The following is a 22,277-nucleotide window of genomic DNA, read 5'->3' as shown; positions in this document are numbered from 1 at the left end:
TTTCTCTGTATGCTGCATTTGTGCGTCTGTCAACATAGAGCTGATGTGGATAGATAGAGTCGATCCATGTCTGTAGCATCATGGTCTGGTGCTGCATGAGTGCTGCCACCACTGGGGAGCTGTGGTTAATCGAGGGAGTGTCAAATGCACTGTGACATTCTGAAGCAGAGGATAATCCCGTTCTTTCGGCAATATCCAACACGGTGACAACACAAAACATGCCTACAAGACGACAAGCTGAGGAAGCTGAAGGTGAAGGTGATGGAGGCCAAGTACATGTCCAGACCTGAAACCAATTAATTACATGTGGGGCGTCCTCAAGCAGAAGGTGGAGAAGTGTAAGTTGTCTCACATTCACCAGCTCCAGGAAGAGGATTTCAGTGTCAACCTGTGCATCTGTTGTGAATTCCATGCCCAAAAGGATTAATTTGGTGCTCAGATTAACAGTGCAGAGAGTGGACGCCAGCGGCTCCTGTGTGAATGCTCACTGTATGTGCTCTCTGCTTGTCAATAAAGCGACTGAAGGGCGTCCTCAGTCTCTCCTTAACCATACACAGCGGCAGTGGAGTAGTATTCTACACTGTTCTCAAGGTGTCAGTAACGTTACATTTCTAATAGTCACCAGGAAGTGTTAATGCTGACGTGTGAGTCTGTCTTATCATATTTATGTCTGAGATGGCTCATTTTCTATTATTATGTCTAATATATTGGGGTAATACAAGGGTAAAGGTGACTATAGGAATGTTATTTCATGGCTAGAGGGCTCTAATAACGTAAAAAACATATTTAGAAGGTCATAAAGAGGATTGCTATGCTCTAACTACGAAAATATTCAATTTATTAATATTTACTCCTACTTTGCAGACATTTACTTATGACGGTTGGGTCTGGAACAAATTAACAACAATAAACGAGGGACGACTGCTTTATAGCTTGATTTTGTCCATTCCCATGAGCATTTTGTAGGTTACTTCTAATTTTAATCAGAATCTTTTTTCAAATGTGTAAACTGGTATGTCTGTGTAGGCTCTCAGTCGTACATGAGTTGTCCATCGAGGGAAAGGCTTCTTGAGACGTCATCTGTACTTCTGTGAAGAAGGTGTCGGACGTTTCGCTTCTCATCCGAAGAGCTTCGTCAGCGAACTAACAAGTGCTGGTAGCCTAGGCCTTAAATACAGTAAGAGTGGGCGGAATTGGTGTGCCAACACCCTCCTCCTATTGGTTCCTTACACTAAGCCTGGGCGGAGTAGTGGTATAATCCTCTCCTGCTATTAACACCTCTGATGAAAGGGAAGTGTCGCTCCCTGAGTTGGGTATGAACGACTCTGATACTGGCTCGTTAGCATCTATTGTTCTGGCTCGGCCCTGGCTTCACCTCATTTGCAAGACTAAGAGCTGTGGGTTTTGGTCTCAGTAACCTGCTGAACACAGGGTCCAAATTAAACCTCAAACCACCATTCCGATTCAATGATGGGTTCTGTTGTTTGACAAAAATGGCTTCCTTTACTCCTCTTTCAAACCATCTGTTTTCTTTGGCCAAAATCTTTACCTCGCTGTCCTCAAAAGAGTGATTGGTTGCTTTAAGGTGTAGATGTACTGCTGATTGAGGCCCACTAAAATTGTCCCTGCGATGTTGATAAAGCCTTTTTTGGAGCATTTGCTTAGTTTCCCCAATGTAGTGCTCTTTGCATTCCTCATCTTTACAGTGGATGGAATAGACCACATTGCTCTGTTTTTGGTTTGGAGTCTTGTCTTTAGGATGCACTAATTTTTGTCTCAGGGTATTTACTGGTTTGAAATAGGTAGGAATTTTGTGTTGCCATAAGATCCTCTGGAGTTTTTCGGAGACCCCCGCTACATAAGGGACTACGACTCCTCTCCTTTTTGCTTCTGTGGGCTTTTGGGTTTCTTTCCCTACTCTCTTCTTTTGACATTTGTTAAAAGCCCACCGTGGGTACCCACAGGTAGAGAGCGCTCTCCTGACATGTTGTGTCTCCTTTTTCCTTCCCTCAGCACTAGTTGGTATTTGTTCCGCTCTATGTTGGAGGGTCCTAATAACGCCTAGTTTATGTTGTAGTGGATGGTTTGATTCAAAAAGCAGGTATTGGTCAGTGTGTGTGGCCTTTCTAAAGACCTCTGTAAGTAGCTGTCTGTCCTCTCCTATAATTACCTTGCAGTCTAAGAAGGCTAGTTGGTTCTCTTTAGTGTCCTCGCGAGTAAATTTGATATTGGTGTCCACCGCATTGATATGATCTGTGAAAGACTGAATTTCTTGTTTTTTGATTATGGCAAAGGTGTCATCCACGTATCTAAACCAGTGCCTTGGTTTTGTCCCTGAGACAAAATACCTAAACTGGTATATTATTGTAAAGTTGCCGTGTACTGTAATTACTTGTAATTAGTGGAAAACACAAGACACACACTCCCATCTGACATTATTCTACAGCTTCAGAAAACAACGATGTTTGACTTAAAAAAAAAATGCTCATTTTTTAAATCTTTTTTTTTTCCACTATCTCTGACTTTTCATACTTTGAAGCAATTATTAGTCGTGATTTCTTTTTCTTTCCTGACCTTGTCCTCGATTTGCCATGCCCTGTTAAAAATCACAGGACCACAGCTGTTGGGCGGCCTCACTCATAAATAATCTGCACAATCATATTCAGAAGACATTTCCTAAAATATTTACAAAGTTGTACAATCAAGCCCAGCTCACCTTGACTGAATCAGTCCTGAATATGTGGAACAGATTCCACTCCAATGGCTGACAGCATTTCTGAAGACCTAACCACTGCCTCCTTATATATTTACTGTATTTAATATTAGTTTGATTATTGTCTTACAGTTATTTCATTTTAACAATATTATACAACCTTTGTTTTATTATTATTTATTTATGTCATAGACATACCAATGAAAAATGTGCCGCAGACTTCCTCGGCAATAAACCTGATTCTGATCGGAAGAACATTTACTCACGCAGCATTTTTTTTGTTGTTGAAATCAGGGTGTTGTAAAAAAAAAAAAAAAGAACTCTGGTTCAGTTTTTGATTAAGCACGAAATAAATCATCTAGCAAGTTGCAAGGGTGGGGTAGTCTGCTTATTTGTGTTCCGCAGAAGTGCAAATCCAGGACTTGCCTTGTGTTTTAAACCACAACCTCCTCACCAGTACACCGCTGCTATTTTGAAAGCAGGGTTGTTTACAATCTGAACACAACCTAATAAAGGGCAGTTGCATCACAGTGTTGGAGCCTTCACGCTGACCTTGCCAGTGGTGCTTGTAGTCGCAGGTCCTGGACAATGCAATCATCATTGCGCTGTAGAGGGGCAGCACCGTGGCACAGAGACGCCAGCTCCGACCTCGACCCTGACTGGTAAAGCACTGCAGCTTCCCCGCCAGGTAGAAGGAAGTGAAACCAAGCCCAGAAAATGCAACTAATGAAGAGAAGACAAAGAAAAGGGTCAAGGCGGCACCCTACTTCCAGCTATGTGGAAGAACAAAGCTCATATAAAGCTCAGCCATGCTATAAATCTAAAGAATGATCCTGATGTTTACACAGTGATCCCTTGCAATGATGCTCAACAGGTAATATCCTAAAATCAATATATTCAGTATAGTCTGTGTGACAAATACTACATAAATCAAGTATTTGGAAGCAGTGGAAGAAAACACCATCTACAGATTGGAACATGTGCTCAACAAAGGCATTTACAGGCAACATATGTTGCAGTGTATAAACTAATAAACTAGTAAACTAATGTTGGCATCGTAGCTCACTTAGCTTTGTTAGTGTTGCTAACATTTGTGTCCTTCTGTTCCACTCCTTCATGTTTCATTGTTGTATGTGATATATGGCATCTATTAAGTTTGACAAGTTCAGAATTACAGTGGGTAAAGTGCACAATAGCGCGTCCATGTGAGCCACAAACTCTGTGGGAGACAGGCGTGGACAAACACAGCTCATTAAAGCAACAGACGCACAAAAGCGTGTGTTTCTAGTTGGTCTTACTGAAATAACTTACTGAAGTTTCACCATCAAGGCTCGGTGTTGGGCAACACACCTTCGATACACTATTGTGGGACCTCCGAGACTTACTGTACTTACAAATGTTGGGAAACACAAAGTGCCCGCAATGCATGCTGGGTACGACAGCGGCAACTCCCCTCCACACTACAATATAGAGAGATATTAGATGCACAAGGATGTACAACTAGCTTTAAAATCAGTGCACATGTACATGGAGCCCAGGACAAATCGTGAGTCTACTGCTGCACTATATTTTTATGCTCTGCTGAATGAATGAATGAAGTTGACTGCCAAGATGGAAGATTATACAGGGTCAGGAAAAATGATCTGACACATTTGTAGGTTAAATAAAAGGCAAATAAAGTAAAGAAACAAAAAAGTGTTTCGAAAAGTACATATAATGCCATTTTGCTTTGTTTCTTTATAATGCCATTGTTTTTCGTTTCTTTTTCAGTGGCAGCCATGAATTGGACTGGTGAGCATCGCGCTTTCGTTGTGGAAACGTTTATCAAAACAAACAAATCTGTAACTGCAACACAATGAGCGTTCCATTTGCACTTCAATCTTGGTAGACATGATCCCGTACCAGCTCGAAAAGCCATCTTGTTATGGGTTACCAACTTCAGAGCTACTGGATCTGCATTGAGTGTGTGGACAATAATGGATCCCATTTGACTGATTTAATTTTTAAAACAGAATGAAACAGAATGGCATTATATGTACTTTTCGAAAAATAGAAACACTTTCTTGTTTCTTTACTTTATTTGCCTTTTATTTAACCTCCAAATGTGTCAGATCATTTTGCCTGACCCTATATATATCCATGCTCACCAAGAGTTGGTCAGACTTTTACAACCAAGTATCAGAACCCTTCCTGGAGACAAATAGGGTGCATTTATTTCAAATACAGATAAACGGTAAGAAAACAAATGTTTTTTAGTTCATAAGAAATAAATGGGACTAAGAAGTATCAGAAAACAATTACAAAACTTTTTTTTTTGTGAATTATTCTCGTCTTTTTTTGGTTATCCTCCTGTATTAACATAAAAAACTCCAAAGGAGTCAGTGCCTCACCAGCCAGGAACCTCACCGCACGTCACCGGTGGTTACCAACGGTTAGAAGAGGTAATAATTGCTTCAGTGGACAACACTGTCAACACTAATGTAGATAACAGCTTACAAAATGCTAACTGTCTCTTTAATTGGCTTATCTTGGCTTGATAGTTGGAAACATTAGATACCAGAAGCTCACAACGTAAAGGGGCCCACTCATTTCAGGGGCGTTTAAAATGATATTGGATCCCAGTGATGCACGATAATACGTTTCTTTTAATAAACTACTCCATAAATCTTGGGAAAAAGGTTATGTACAAGGCAAATCTGCATTCTTCTTCTCCTGGCCGACATGCTCGGATTTTGCAGCCTGCTCCACAACCACGCCTAGTCTGTTGCGACTGATCGAGGGTTACGGGCAACCATGCTAATGGTTATCAGCAACCAGTAAAGAAGAATTGGATATTGGATATAATTGGATGAATATTGGGGAATCCGGCCTTCCAACTATGCTTTGTTCACCAAACAGCTCTCCATGGATTTGCGGTAGCAGAGAAGCAGTGCCCATGAAGTACTGTAGGTGTTTAACTCCACGGAAAACAAAAAAGTCGTCCCTAATTGCGGCCTAACCCACACAATTCTTACATCCGAAAAAGCACTTTCCTGCTGCCATTTTTTTAAAAATAATTGACAAATGCTAAGGAGCAACGGTTGCCACTGGGCAAGCGGCAAGTCGTCATAAATGGACTTCCTAAAGTTGTGACGTGAGAAATTCAAAAGATCTTGCAGAAATCTCGTGAAGTTCTTGTACTCGACCGTTCACAAGATGTAGGAGTGGCATAAAAATAAAACAAGGGATAGCTTGCAACACACTGACCTCATGATATGGCACTTCCACATCATGTCGACCAAGACATAAGTAAGTCTAAAAGGCTGGAAACGTAAAATAAATAACATGTCAGGCATAAGATTAGTTTTGAAGCACACAAAAGGTCACTTTACTGTGTGATATTTAATATCCTGCACATAATCAACAAGAAACACCCTGCTGTTTATCTCCAGGAGTCGCTGTCTGACATCCCGACCTAATTATCAAGCACCTCAAGCTCACCATCCGTTTGGACAACTGGATTTCATAAACTGTCCATACTGACATCCAAATTATCCCATGGTGCTGTGTAAAAGGCATTACTGTATTGCAATATACCGCTGTGTTCTGTGTAAAAGGCACAAGCGTCTTATTTACAGATCTTCTATTACTGCTCTGATGTGGCTATTTTGCAGCACCAGTCATTCATTAAACACCAAATGCAATAACATTTCTCATCAGTATTTTATATATAAACAAGTTTGTTATACGGCGCAACCGCGGTTTTCGTACGTCTCGGTTTTCGTAGTCGTTTATCGTACAGCCAAGCAGTGCCCAAACAAAGCATCCACACGTTGATGACTCAGAATGAATCGCGTTTTTTTTTATCATCTTTTTTTACGTGTGTGTATGTTTTTTTTGTTCTTAAAACGCACAGAGAACAATAACCAACTCAATTTCTGTCTCCTTTCTTCCTTCCAATAAGCATTGCACCTTGCACTGATGAGACGTTCAAGTGCACCGCGTTTTTCTGAGCGTTCTGTGCGCTTTTAATAACCCATCATGACGCCAAAGAAAGTTGTAAGTGCCAGAACTTTGATAAAGAAGGTGAGAAACACTAATGAATTCAAGAAAGAACTCGTAGCAAAATACAAAGACAGTGTATGTTACAATAAGGTTGTGGCGTTATTGTGGTTCCAAGTTAACACAGGTTGCAGGGGGCACGGTTTAAGGGAGACACATTTCAGAAAGTACAGTATACAGCTCTAACCATTCACTCTTTAAAGTTACGTTTCGTAAAGTAACTGTTCATTCATCCATTTCATTAGTGATTTATACGTACTTTGCATCATTTTCTGCTTGTAAAACTATAATTATTCTCCATAAAATGTGTTTATATTTCTGATCGTCTGGAACAAATTAATTGGATTTACGTTATTTCCTTTGGAAAAAATTGCTCCAGTTGTCGCACGCTTTTAGTTTTTGTCTTGATTTGTTCGGACAACGACAACAACATATTCTCAGCTTCTCCAGAACTAAGCAAAATTTTTGTTCATCTTATCCTCATCACCTCTACAGTATATCATTCTTTATCTTTGATGAAATCACCTTGTCTGGTTTTGTATGTTTGCGTATGGGCAGCACAACTACTATTTCCAAACATTGGATGACACCACAAAACCTGCAAAGTGGGTAATTGTTTGTTTTTACAAATTGCAGATAGTCCCATTATTCCAACAGCTGCTTCAACCAAACAATAAACATGAGAAAAGTGGCAAAACAGATGAAAGCGAGGAAACAGGCAGGAGTGCTGACAAAAACAAACATAAAAAAGCAAACAAACCAAAAAAAAAATATATATATATTTCTATATATATATACCTGTATCTCGCCCCAGTGGAATTTTGCATCGGACAAACAGAATATGTTTGAAGAAGATTCATTTGAATAGGAACTGGACAAACAGCCCAACCCGGAGTGTATCGGGGAATCAGTAGTCGTTGCAGTATAATAGTAGGTTTCCTTTCACGTCGGACATGTTGGACTTGCCATGGCTGACTCCATGCAGTGTGAATCTCATCTAAAATCTCATGTCTCATCAATGTTTTGTCATTACTGACAGCTAGTGGCCAGAATACCACATATAAATCGTCTTTCAATATTTTTTGGACTAATAATAGTCCATAGTCAACCCTAAAACAGCGTCCATTTATTAATTAATTATTTTTAAAAACTCAGTAGAGTGAGGGAGAGACGTTCGATGTAGCAAGGGATGAGTGTCCAGTAATCCCTCTTTTATCGCGGTTAATTGGTTCCAGACCCGACCATGAGTGAATTTCCGCAAAGTAGCACTCCTTATTCATAAATGGAATATTTTCGTAGTTAGAGCACAGAAAACCGCCAGCCCAGTGTGTACTCTGCCCCTCACCCAAAGTCAGCTGGGATAGGCTCCAGCGCGACCCTAGTGAGGACATGTGGCATAGAAAATGGATGGATGGATGGAACATAGAAAACCTGTTTATGAAGTTCAAAATATGTTTTTAACATTATTAAAGCCCTCTAGCGATGAAATAACACCCCTATAGTCACCTTTACACTCTTATTATTATAATTAGAGAAAATAACCCATTTAAGACATAAATAAGAGTTGTGCTTGTATTTCAATAAAGGTGTTCCGGACGTGTGAAGGACAGGAAGTGACGTCGGGGGTTCATAGCTGAATTTCAGCTTGCCGTGGGGTACGGCCGCAACACTGGCCCGTGCTCTTATTAGGGGTTATTGTACCTGTTGTGAGATAATTCAAACCTGCAATAAAAGCCTGTTGTTCTGGTGATCAAGTCTGGTGATTATGTGTCTCACCAAACATTACAGTACTAGTGTAGAATACCACGTCAACGTCTTTGAATGTGTCTTTTGAATGCTTTATATTTGTATTTTTCGGCCATTTAGCCGTTTTTATGCTTAATGTAGGCAAAAATGTGGAGCATTTGCTTAAATACGCACATGTTTTGACTACTAATAGGCTGGACTCAACCACAAAGCAAAATAATTTCTTAAATAATACATTTTCGAAAAACCGTGATAGAGTGAAGCCGCAAAATTGGAAGTGCAAACTCCTCCGCCACGATAAGATTGTAGCTGGAAGAGGAGCTAAAAATATCAATTGGGATAAAATGCCCCATATTACAATGGAAGTGTTGCCAACTTAGCGACATTGCAAATATTCAGAGCCTTAAAGTGACATGCGACCAATCTAGGAACTTTTTCTGTTTTTAACAGACGTTTGGCAAAAAATTGGTGTGGATGAATGTAATGCATTCCGTTTTGTAGTTAATGCCCTTTACGAGCAGTGGGGGCTGCCACAACCCCATCCCCCATCTCAAAGTGCTCAGGTGGTCAGTATCACGGCACAGAAGCGTAGCAGTCCCACTGGAGCAAGCACAAATCTCCTTCCAGTCGCCCTGGCTTAAGGAGCAGGATGTTAATTTGGTTGTTTCTTTCCTGTTACATCAAAATAAACCACCGCCTGTGTTCATTTGTACGTCTATATTCTATATAACTATATTTCATATCATTTTTACTCACTTTTTGTCTTTCTCACAATGTCAACATCCAGGTAGAGACTTTTAAGACAATATTACTTTTAGTACTACTTTTCTTATTGAAGAACTGCCTACACTTACTTGTGAAAGAGACCGAAGGAACACTGTGAGTGCCCAAATCACGCTTTCATGTTAAATAAAGCATGAAAAGTAAAAATGTGTGCAGTTTCCATTTTAACCTTGTGCAAAATGTTCCCTTGTCAAACTCTAATTTTTGTGTACATATATTTGTACTCACAGTACATACAGACTTTCTACAGTAATGCCATTGCAGCCATACTCAGAACACCCTGATTTGTAAACAGTCGTGTGGAGGACTGAAAAGGCCTCCAGAAAAGGACCGGAGCTGCAGAACCAGCTCTCTTATCTTTGTAAGAAATTCACAATAGGAGCGGAGGAGCAAGACTCTTCAAGAACTCATCCCATCTAGAAAATCTCTTTCACCTGCGGTAATCAGGCAAACCAACAGCTGAGGAGCGTGATTGACACAACTTTTGGATCGAGTCAATATTCCGTATGCTAATACACATGGCAACTGAAGAATTTTTAACTGGTTTAGCTTGAATTGTTTATTTTGTGGTTTTTGCAACAATATTCTGATGGTAGCTTTTGTCTCCTTTGTTTCAAGGTTTTTTTGTTTGTTGTTTATCTAAAGAAAACATTCTATTTTTCAATGGTTGAACAGCAAAACATGATGCGTTTGATGCAAGTACGGGACTGTGCATATGACTAAGTAAAAAAAAAAATGACGCTGGTGATTTGTGTATACATCGAAGAGTTATGTTTTATTTGAAATGCTTTTCAACGTTTGAGATGAAGCTAATTTGCAATTCTGGCGCAGATTAGAATCAACCAAATATCATTTGTGCTGCCTATAATATTGAGTTTGAATATGAACGCAAAGTCGAAGTGAAGTGTCCTCGCAAAGGCAAACTTTTCCCACTTTTTCCCTGTAAAATACAAAATCACATTTTCTAACACCCAGATGTCCCATTAACTCCAATTTCAGGTGAGATCAGGATTATAGGAGGAGGTGAGGGACACTCTAAAGAAGACTTTACAATTGTTACTGTATGTTCATTATTCATCATGAACAAATACTGTACCGTGTAGGAAATAATTACTTGATCCCCTGCTGATTCTGTACATTTACCCCCTTACAAAGAAGGAATGTGCTCACAAAGCACACCAATTATTCCTGTCTATTCAGCAAGAAGCTTAGTAAGATTATTAGAAACCACCGACCACCAAAACTGAGCTTTCCGACATCAACGGGACTCATGTTTGGAGGCAGAGAAATGCTGACTGCAACCCCAAGAACACCATATCCCCACTGTCAAACATGGACGTGGATTCTGCTTCGGGGCTGATTCTCTGATAAGGGTACAGGAAGACCTCACCGCATTGAGGAAACAATGTTTCTCAGCCAGAACACTGAAGAGGGGTTATGGATAGGTCTTCGCATGACTCTGATCATAAACATACGGCGAAGTTAACAAAGGCTCAAAAGCAAGCGCCTCGCCACAGTCTCTCAACCGTACTCCCATAAAAATCCGTGGAGTGAGCACAAAACTTTTAGTTCCCAAGCTATAGCCTCGAAACCTTTCAGGGCTTTAAGACCTTCAGAAGCATTTGTATAGAGGAGCGGGTCGAAATCTTTTTTGTCATACCTACTGTTGCTGTCTGTTGTTCTCTGATTGAGTAATATCAATTGAGCAAGTCTTTCTAACGGCCCACCCTACAAAATACGTAATACAAGTAAGATTTGTGCTGATATCGTACCAGATTAATGTCAGTATCCTCGAGATCGTACACTCAAGATTGCAACATCATTGTATACTCAAGATTGCGGTATCGGCATGTGAAAAACGGGACACCCCTACCTGATACGTCTCATATGTGTTTTGCCGTACTCTACACCAGTGCTTCTCAACATTCTGGGTGGGTTGTGGACAACAATTTTTTGTAAATACAAATATTTTGAAAAAAGATTTTGATCGGTATGTTTGTTCTTTGTATAAACAAATATGAATCAATTATTATTTAATATGATTGATTTTTTTGTAGTTGATGTTCCTCCGTTTGCTCTGAAATACATTTTGCACATGTACTGTAATTGAGTGTATTTTTGTTTCAAAAGATGACATGCTTGTGTTTTGAAGGCTATTTTTAAATCCAAATAAATTGTAAGCATGCTTTTACCGCAAAAAATAGGTCACAATGTAACGACCGTGGGAAAAAGTGGGTCATTGGATGATACAAATTGAGAACCCCTGCTCTAAACAGTCGTCCCCTAAACCAAAAAGTCTCCCCAAAAAACATGTGAAAGATTATAGATGTGGAATGATGGCGATATTAAACAATCTTGAAAGCTTTTCCTCTATTTAAACAGTTCAGTGGACCAATTTGTTGCCGATCAGGGGTTTTTCTTGGTAAAACCCACAGAGCTGGCAACAAGTAGAAAATAGTGCTAAAATTCTCAAGCGCGAACTTGGCTTGAGTCAGCATCTGGGGGATTGCACTGAGAGAAAAAATGCATATTACATTTGTGAGGAGAGTCACTGTGTGTCTTCTGCTGGTAAGATGAATATAATAAGCTAATTCATTCTGAGGAGAAAGGTTACACAAGGAATCCTGGAGGTGGATCTTATTACCACAGAAGACTGTTCCTCAGGAGGCAGAAGCACACATCCAGGAAAAGGACATGGAAGGACACAACGGCGACAAAACATGACAGGAGTGAATCTGCTTCACGCATTTTAGAAGCCTTGAGAGGTAAATCCTGTGGGACATTAACGCTGATTCCTAATGAGAGAGATGAGTGCAGCCTAATTGTTTCCTTGTCTTCAAAGAAGCAAACGGGTTGTTTAAAAGTAAAGAGGATACAAGTGCAGAGAGCGTCTCTCCACGTTTGATTGCTGCAAACACCACAGACTAGAGGTGATAGGGTGACACATTTCAGATGTTTGCATTTTGAGTTTGAATGTCTTAATCTTCCGCATCTGCTTATCTTCCTGCAGATGAAAATAATGCTTCGAACTTTCTGCGTTCTGACCTCAAGTCAGCCTGCATGAATACATTCTTGGATGTGTCCATCGTTTCACTGTGCTGTTTTTCCAAGGGTGTGCTAATTTAATAATTCATTTGATGTAAATAACACAGTTACTTGTCCTATATCTTATTTTCTTGGTGGTATATTGGTTTTATTGAATAGTTTGGCACTTACACAGTTGCAGCATTTAGATGAAGCGGTATGAGGAAATTACCAATCCACAGTTTTCTGTTGTGAGGCAATTCCCATTGTCATGAGCATTTTGGACTTCCAATAATATATGAACTTTGGTTTTAGTATAAATTTTGCTTGTTGTTGTAACTCCAAACTGGAGCATGTTCATACTCTCTTCCACTTGATGAGACAGACAGGTTCGGCAGCCACATTTCTCTGTTTTTTGTTTTTTTCTTCAACTTTTTCCCCTTTTTGACGGACTGTCTTAGTAATAACATTTCACTAAAATCCCCATTTCAACAATTTCCTTTTCCCCTCAGAGCACCTGTGCAAAACAGATATACAGTCATCCCTCGCTACATCGCAGTTCGAACATCGCTCCCTCACCCTATCGCGTTTTTTTCAATAATTAATTAATAAATGGCCTCTGTTTTGTGGTTGACTATGTCCTGTTATTAGTCAAAAAATATTGAAAGACAAGGTATATGTCGTAATCTGGTCACTAGGCGTCAGAAATGACATTACATGACATGACCTTCACACTGCATGGAGTTAGCCATGACATGTCTGACATGGTGGAAAAAATATTTCTCCTCCCATTCTGTGTGGAAGTGGTAGGTTTTTAAGCTTCTTACTTTGTCCTTCTTCCCCACTCTGTTTGAAATCCTCTCTTATGTTTAGAATAAACAAATTGGAGGCGAGCTAATTAGCTCCGTAGCATGCTATGTTTATGGTATGTACCTGCACTGATTTTGTACACTTACATCGAGCAAAAGTGTTGTAAAGAAAGAATAATAGGAGTGTAAAGGTGACTATAGGGGTGTTATTTTGCGTCTACAGGGCTCTAATAATGGTAAAAATTGTATTTAGAAAGTCATTAACAGGTTTTCTATGCTGTAACTACAAAAATATTTTAATTATTTACATTGAATTCTACGGTCGAGTGTGGAACCAATTAACCGCGATAAACGAGGGACGACTGTAGAGGCGAGTGTTTCCAGGCGGTCCTCGGTCAGCTAACGAATTCTGTTCTTAAACATCTTTTAAGGGACCCGAGCGAAAAGAAAAGAGCTGTATTTTTTTGTCTCCTAAATGGCTCTTTGGATTTTTTGTTGCTAAAATTTATTTACACATTACCAAAATATGTAAAATGAAAATGTACTGTAAAAATAATTAAAAGTAAATAGGGAGACCATTTTTCCCCCCTAATTTTGCATGACACCATCATGCAGTATACTGGAGCATATAGTTCGTTCTCTGAGGCTTGTCTCCACCCATTTATGTCACTTGTGAACAAATCTAATCATAGAAAACCAGTGCAGCTACATGCAATAAAAACTGATGGCTTTAACATTACATGTAGTCGCCAACAAACACGTGAGGTGTCCTACATATTTATGGCACATTTGTTTTGGTGCAGTTTTGATCAGCAAACATGATTAAAGTTAAATTATCATCTTAGCCCACACGGGGATGTCAAGTCTGTCAGATGTTATTTAGCATCCACATTCCACTTTAGATCAGGCATGCTTGTCACTTATATTGCCCATTGCCACATTTGTCTCACTAAAGGCTCCATAACTCATGCAAAATTCAACAATCAGAGTTGTGGGACACAGACACACAAATTGGATTCCCCCGTCTCTCCAGACAAGTTGGCATATGGGCACTCCCCAAGTTCCCATCTTGCGGTTCTCACAACAACATTTTTACTCACAGTGAAACAACATAAGGCCATTAGTGCTGCAGAGGAGATGAATGCAATCTGCACACGGGGCTTCAATGTGCGATCCCCCTCTGTGTCATTTCTTTTGGGACATGGCCAACACTTCAAAGCATGTCTTTCTCATAGCAGATGAGAATCCGGTTTAATCCTCAACAAAGGCATCCACTTTAAATAGTCTCGGACTCTAAAAAACTTTGTGAAATCGGGTTGATACTTCCATTAGCTACAATGGGCCACTTTTGACCTGAAGCTTGTATTTTTTTATTGTCCCTCTGGATATTCTAACAATAAAAAGTATTTCCTAATCATTTATATGATTACATATTACACTAATAATTAGGAATGCTATAATGAGGGTTTTATGTTGCAGATTCCAATGGCTATCGTCCCCTGACTGAGATCAGCCGATACCAATCACACGGATTAACTGTACATTTTTCAATTTAATTACGATGAGCGCTATTGCCGTGGGCCATCGTTAGACAATTCCTAGGGCCCCTGGCACAGAGGTAATTATTAAAAAATAAACTTTTGGGCGGATTGTTTTTTTTTTGCCTTTATTTGTGTGAAACTATTTTTGTACTATTTGACACAAACCTGAATTTAATTTGATGCATGTTTTGGAGTAGTACAAATACATGGGAAATAAATTGTTCAATAATTTATTTTTTAATTCACGATAACAAAATTCATAGTGTAACTCATTAAGAGATGGCGTCACAATTTATTGAGCACCCGGTGGACGTGGGAGCAAGACTAATTTGAGCAGCACTACGACAGGAATGGCTACTTCAAGATCCGCTAGCATTCCCTGATGGAATTCTCTATAAGAGATATACATGTAGATTTTCAGCCCAGGGAATACACTACATTTTCTCACTTTTTGAGCTGTGCATCAGGAATAAAATGCAATGTGAAATATGAATTAGGCTAATGTTTGCAGACGTATACGTCACAGCAGTCCTTGCGTAAGTACTCAACCCGTACTCAAGTCTTCTTTGGTTGCAATATTTGCTGGAGGAATAAGCACTTAAGCATCAAACAACTGCAACAAAACACTTCTTTATTCTAACAAAAAAAAAGTGGGGAAAGGAAAAAGTCGCCACATAACACGTCAACTTTGCCACCTATTGGTCACAGCGAGGTTAGAGCATTTTATGATTCAGAGCAGCAACAATATAAACATGCAGTGTTTCAAAGTTGAAAAAAGACAGTTGTTGCTCCAATTAATTTATTTTTTAAATCGGTAAGTGTTAATATGTTAAAGTTGCTCAATGTTGAGTGTTCATAAATGAAAAGACTAAGTAAGTAAGTAAGTATAACAAATCAGATAGGTATATAGATTTGACTTTTCAGTCTTTGGCAGTGATGTTCTAGTCCTGCGTCCCTGATGCATTCAAATCTGAAAGGACGATATCAACTCACTATCGATGCATCCCGGGGATGCACTTCATTCCAAGTAACTAGCAAAAGAATCCTTGTTGTCAGCAGACCGGACAAGCGCTGTTTCAACCCTCTGCGCATCTGCTTGCCGCAGACGTGATTCCTTATACAAGCATCGTGACATGCTAGTTTAGCTGCTACCAAAACAACCAACCAGTCACCAGGGATTCCATTTCAACAATTAAAGTTACAAACTTTATAGTAAATAAGCCCGCGTTTCCACTGCTCCATACTGTGCTCATTCGTGTCGATGGTGTTTTAAAGTTGAGGGGACGTGCTGCATTGAAATGAAACCCACACTCCAGTGGCGGTGATGAATAATATTTTGGAGGGCGGTCACCATATTGTTATGCTCAGATGGTGTCTGCGCATACATGCGGCTTCCGACGAGATTCCGTTTTGCTCGAGGAAAACGCGAAAATGCCACCGAAGAAAAAGATAAAAGCTATTCCTGGTAAACGGACTATTGCAGCTGTAATTTCTACTTCCAATACTACTGATCAGCATCAACATTGTCTGCATATTGCATTGTATCTCTAAACTTTTCAGATTTAACATTTGTATTTGTTTATATTATAGCCGGATACATTTTAAGCATAAATTAATATACCTGTTAATTATAACCATATCATACAATGACACCCACCATCACAAGAGTTTCCCACTATACATTTAGGAAAAAAGAAAAATATAAAATATGGAAAGTAATGTTTCTTTTTAATTGGGGACCCTTTCAATTTCCCAGGTTCCCACTCAAATCACCACCTGTGGGTCCTGGGACTCAATGAAAACCTATCAACATCACTGCTTTGGTATCTGGTTATAGTTGAAAACAGTGTCATGCATACCTTGGACTGATCACCAGTCAATCATGCATGCAAACTCCAAAGCAAAAGTTCGGAACGGACACCCTCTTCTACTCCCAAGTCAAGTCCTCACATAATCAGCTATTTCCACCTCACTACACTACACTTTCAATATGTAAGTGGACACCAATCTATTTCTGTCGCACACACATAGCATTGTTGACACTGATGTCACAATATACTGTATCTTCTACACTCTTTCATGTAGGGGTTATAGCAGTTTATTAATGTTTAAGCAAGCAAACACTTGGATGGTTACAAAAATGTATTCACAAGCCTCTTGAAAAGAGTGTCTTATACACACATACTGTAGTTCCTACACCTTTGGAATTTCATGGGGCATCTAATTAGAATTAGTAGAAGAACACAATTTATACTTCCATAAACATATTAGTGTGAACAAAAGTCATTTTGCCATAAAAGTTTTGGTATTTTTACAGGGTTGCTTGTGTCTCTAAACGATGATAATCATTTCAAGAGAGGCAAACAAAACACATATTCAGCACTTATGGGGCATGTTTCATCTTTTTTTCATTCTACATTATAGATAAAAGGCTGAGTGTTTAAAAGGGATGACTGATGCTCGACAGATTGACCATACTTTAATTAACACCACTAAATTCTGTATGGCCAACAGCAACGATTCCAGGCCTGCAAATCACTTAACATTAGTCAGTTGGACAACAGGAAAACACTTTAATTATTAAACACCCCGGTGAGGTAAAAAGAGCTTTGGCGGAGCTTGAGTCTTGTGTTGGAGAAAATGACTGTTTAACGGTGTTCATGCACAACCACCTAGTTAGCCCACATGGAAATATCCATAAAATGGGGATGTAACTTAGTTAGTTAATTGAGTATATGATGTATCGCATACAGTCATGTTCGACAAGCTGGAAGTGACATTGCTGCTACTCACAAGAGGAATGACTGCTGGGAAAACTCTTGCGCCCCTCTGAGACCAGATGTGGCTCTCCGGTGCACAGCATCTTTGCATTCACCTGACCATCGGGGAAACATCGCTGGAAGTAGTCAGGCCTGGGTCTGAGAATCAAACATAAACTTTGAAGTTCAGTTCATGTCACTACAGTGTGACTTGGGAAGGTAAATCCTAAACTGTACTGCACTACACAAACAACCTGTCACAGTCACATCTATGGACAGTTTAGTTTCCAATTAACCTTACATGCAAGTTTTTGGACTATGGGAGGAAAGCCACGCAGGCATGGGGAGAACATGCCAACTCCACACGTAGAAGTCTGAGCCAGATTCAAACCCAGAACCTCCTGGCTGTGAGACAAATATGCTAACCACATTTTCACGAAATGTATTACCTTGTTGAATTATTTAGGGAATTATGTACTAATTATGCAGCTGACATAAATAACACCATCTTGCCTATAAAACCCGTGATAGAAATGCAGAACTGATTAGGGTTTACCTGACCTAGACCATAATGTGTACCGCTTGGTGGAAACATGGCTTTAGGGGCCAACAACAGATACATGTGTATGCCAGCAGAACACACAGGAGCTGTACACTGTTTTAGTCAGTTTTACAGAGTCAGGTGATCATGGATGTGACCATGGATCATGGAAAAAAACCTTCACAATCTTTATTGCATGTGTTAAGTGTTAAGCAAATACAAATTTTTGGTAGCTACTACAACTGGTGATAATGGAAATGCATCCCAAACTGTTCTGTTCGGTGGCCTTACAACATTCAAGTTATAAATTCACCTTTAAACAGATTTAACCTACCTGCCGACAATCAACTTGATGGTGTTTGTGAAGACTCCATTCAGGGCGAGAGCCAGTGATACAGCTGCAGGAGGGAAAATTGCAAATACACTCAAATACATGTTGTCTTTTAAACACACACAAATTACAGTGGAACCTCAGCTGGCGTCCGCTCCAGTTAGCGGGATTTTCGGTTTAACGTGGAAAATTCTCGCCAAAATTTGGTCTCAGTTTGCGTACATTTTCCGGTTAGCGTACAATATGGTGCGCTTCTTTTCGTGTTTTTAACACACTGTGTGAGTCCGACTGTGCATGTTAGCATAGCTTGCTAACAAAATTGCAACTGGAACCAAAAGTGAGCTATGTCGCCCATCGATGATGTCATCTGTGGTTGACTCTGAAAAATGTTAACAAAAAACACGTTATAGTTTTATAATTATAGTTTTACATGCATAAAACATTTCCAAACACATACAATGAAAGGGATAAACTAACATTTAAGGTTACTTTTACCTTCATTGAAGACGTAAATGTTCCCAAAAAACGCAATGTAGCAGACAGACACCATTTTCCTGTTTTTTCATGAGTTATTTCTTCAATTCAATAGTGTTTCGCACCTTCATTATCAAAATGCTGACACTTTCAACTTTCTTTGGTTCCATTTTGGGTAATTGAGGAAAGAGAGACTGTTGAATTCAAGAAATAATTCACGGCAAAACAGGAATGTGGTGTCCGCCTGGTGTCCTGTTGCCACATCTTGTCTTTGGCAACAGTCACGTCAACAATCACGTCTTCAGTGAAAGTAAAAGTAACCTTAAATGTTCATTTAGCCCTTTCATTCATAATTCATATGTATTCAAATAATTTTCTAACTATAAAAATGTGTTTTGTGTTACCATTTCTGGCTTTCTGGAACAGATTAATTGGATTTACATTATTTCTTATTGGAAAACTTGATTCGGTTAGTGTTCGCTTTGGTTAGAGTCGTGCCTTCTGGAACAAATTAATGATGCTAACCAAAGTTCCACTGTATCATTTATTAGAGAGTGCGGCACTCTTTTTAATATCATGGATAAATAAAACATTGTTTTTATTGGTTAAAAGAGATTATAACAGCCACAGTAACGTCAACATTTTTCTCAGCAGCCACTCCATATTGCAGCCTCATAGTATACGAGATGTGAAAGGCACTAAATCTTTAGCTGCAGTCTTGCCAAGAAGACAAGAGCAATCCAACCAATTGTCCTTCATCAATGGAGCAGTGACAGTTTAGAAGCCGTTGGCGTCATTTGTCATCATTTGAGCATCCAGAAACAAATTACCAACATATCTCAGACCCTACAAGAGTTTGTTCTATAGTAAATTAGGCATACTCTTGTTCTTTATCGTTTTCGAGTCATTTCCCTGTCTGCCTTTTGGATGCATTTGGGTCCCACTGCCTCCAACCTCATCCATCTTTCTCGACAGTTCTCGTGGTTGTAAAGCAGCAATGTTTACACTTTAGATTTTTTGTATTTGCGAATGCAAACTGAATTGTGTTCTTGTTCAATTTTAAAGTTATTATGTACGAGATTTTATTTGTCATTGTCATGGTGACCCAACATTCAGAAGAAAATGACTACACTCCGCTGCCCAGAAATGGTTTATGATTTTTAAACATTTAAACAAGTTCTGAAACTGTTCAGCACACACTGTATTAATTGGCTTGGTGACATACAGTAGGTTTCTGACCACTGGTTCATTTTAGGTTGGCTAGATAGCAGATATTGTCCACAACTGGGTTCATTAAAAATGAAACACTAATAAGTCTTATAAAAGGGTGCATCCTCTGTGGTTTCTAATTGCCAGAAAATAATTCTAACCTATTGCTCACCAAGCAAGTTCATATTGTTGCAGGTAGGAACGTCACATTGCTCTGCCTGTGAAGTAATTACAGCTCCTTTTGTAATGAGTAATATGATGACATATCGTGTTGCACTGTAACTGGATATTTACTTAATTAGCTATCAAACCAACCTCAGGAGATAATCATTAGTCAGAGGGCTAGACCTCACTGATTAATCCCACCAGTCTGCAGGCAAAGTGAATCCCCCTCCCCCATGTTGCCAGAGATGAAATAAAACAGCTTTCTGTGCTGCCAAGAGGAGCACTGTGTAAATGTTTCTGTGCAACTTGATCATTTGGACAAACTGCACAAATGAGACATGATGTGCCTGTTCGGTCTTTAAACTGCAAATTTGAGGACATCAGATATCCCATATGGAGAAATCTGCACTTGTGCCAGTCGCATTGTGTCATATGGAGCTCAGTTTGCTAACTGCCATTGCAAAATGAACATATGTGTACCCAAAAGCTGACAGGGGCAGCGGCTCTGTTCTAGTCTACTTTTTACAACTTCATCTTGGATTCAATAAAGTATTTTTATGGCACTATAGATTAGCTGGCACGGCTCACTAAAGGCACAGCATCCTTGAAAATGGTCTAATTCAAAGTATATTGTCTTTTTTCCACATGCAGATGAGGAAAAGGTGATATTAATCATGGTTGTGAAAAAAATAAAAATAAAATTCTACAGTGGGAAACGCCGTGGAGTATGTGGTTGGCACATCTGCCGCATAGCCAGTCCAACATCTCTCTTTCTCACGGTGCCTGCTTGGGTTTCTCTGGGTAAAACCCACAGTTTACAAACATGCATGTTAGGTTAATGCAGTGGTACTCACTTCTTGTCTGTCATGCCCCCACTGTGGGACAGAAATGTTTTCGTGCTTTGTGAAATATTTGTGAAACCGACAATATCTATTTATTTATCTGCACTGTACAGACCGAACTCGAAACTGAAACCAGTGAAATGCAACAAAATGCAGAACAGTGAAGCATACAAGCGTCTTCAGGAGTCAAATTGCATGCTGAGTATGACAAATTCATACATGTTGGCAGTTCTGCACTTGACACTGAAAGTCCTCCCTGCCTTTCATGCCTCCTCGACAGTTCATCGCGCCTCCTCCCCGAGGGGGTCCCGCCCCACTATTTGAGAAGCACTGGGTTAATGAAAGACTGAATGATTGTTTGTCTACATGGTCCCTGTCGTTCACTTCAAAATGCTTTTTAATAGCCTGACTCACGACACATAATCTGTATTAGATTTGCAGCGATGGCAGTTTATGAAATAATTCTAATTTTTTAATGTGGAATAAACGACACACCATCACCATACTGAAATAAACATTAGTAGGAATGTCTGACTGCCACTGTGAGCGAAAGTTTATGTACAATTACAAATTAATTAACAATGAATTCATTTATTTCAGGGGTGTTCAAACTTTTTCCACCGAGGGCCACATACCGAAGAATGAAAGGATGCAAGGGCCACTTTGAGATTTGTAAACCAACACATGGAGATATGCTAAGAAGCTTTATACATTTCAAGAAAAAAACTACATCTCAACTTTGTGAAATAGGTGAAAAAGTGTATTAACAGTATGAGCTTTCTTCTTTGCTCTTTTTTCTCATTTTTGCTGTTTTTTTACATTTTATTTTAACTTTCCTCTTAAATAATCTTCCTAAATTTCCTTTTGTAATATTATGAATTAATTCCAATATTACTATATGACTTAATTCCCATAATATTATAAACATTTTTTCCCAACTTAATTTCCCAGAAATTACAACAAAATAATTTTGTTGGTTGTTTCTCATAATATTACATATTTCAAAACATTTCGTTTTTTTTTTATATTTCAACTCTATATCACAAGCTTATTCTCGTACATTTTTTTCTCATTAGAATAGAACTTTTTTCTCTTAATATTTTCACTTTATTGTCGTAAAATTACAGCTGTTTTTTTCCCCATTTCTGCTGTATTTTTCTACTTATGAGTTTATTCCCATGATATTTGGACTTTACTGTCATTATTATAACCTGTTCCGCAACCTAATTTTCCAAAAATGACAACTGTAATCATTGTTTTATTTGTTTCTCATCACGACTTAAAAAAAACAAACATTTC

General features: G+C 39.1%; 1 protein-coding gene across 2 annotated transcripts in view; it reads right to left on the bottom strand.

Annotated features, from left to right (window-relative positions):
- The window catches only part of plpp4 (phospholipid phosphatase 4), a 70,402-nt gene that overhangs the window by 11,700 nt on the left and 36,425 nt on the right, over positions 1-22,277 (bottom strand). For both annotated transcript variants that reach the window (XM_054798470.1, XM_054798471.1), the window contains exons 4-6: positions 18,292-18,355; positions 17,451-17,575; positions 3,266-3,436 (exon numbers count right to left, since the gene is read on the bottom strand). In XM_054798470.1, coding sequence (XP_054654445.1) covers positions 3,266-3,436; positions 17,451-17,575; positions 18,292-18,355 — 360 coding nt within the window. The remainder of the gene's footprint in view (positions 1-3,265; positions 3,437-17,450; positions 17,576-18,291; positions 18,356-22,277) is intronic.

The sequence above is a fragment of the Dunckerocampus dactyliophorus genome, chromosome 14, assembly GCF_027744805.1.
Source record: "Dunckerocampus dactyliophorus isolate RoL2022-P2 chromosome 14, RoL_Ddac_1.1, whole genome shotgun sequence".
In the NCBI taxonomy this organism is placed as follows: Eukaryota; Metazoa; Chordata; class Actinopteri; order Syngnathiformes; family Syngnathidae; genus Dunckerocampus; species Dunckerocampus dactyliophorus.
The sequence above is the reverse complement of the archived record's forward strand: the minus strand, read 5'-3'. Positions and strand labels throughout refer to the sequence as shown.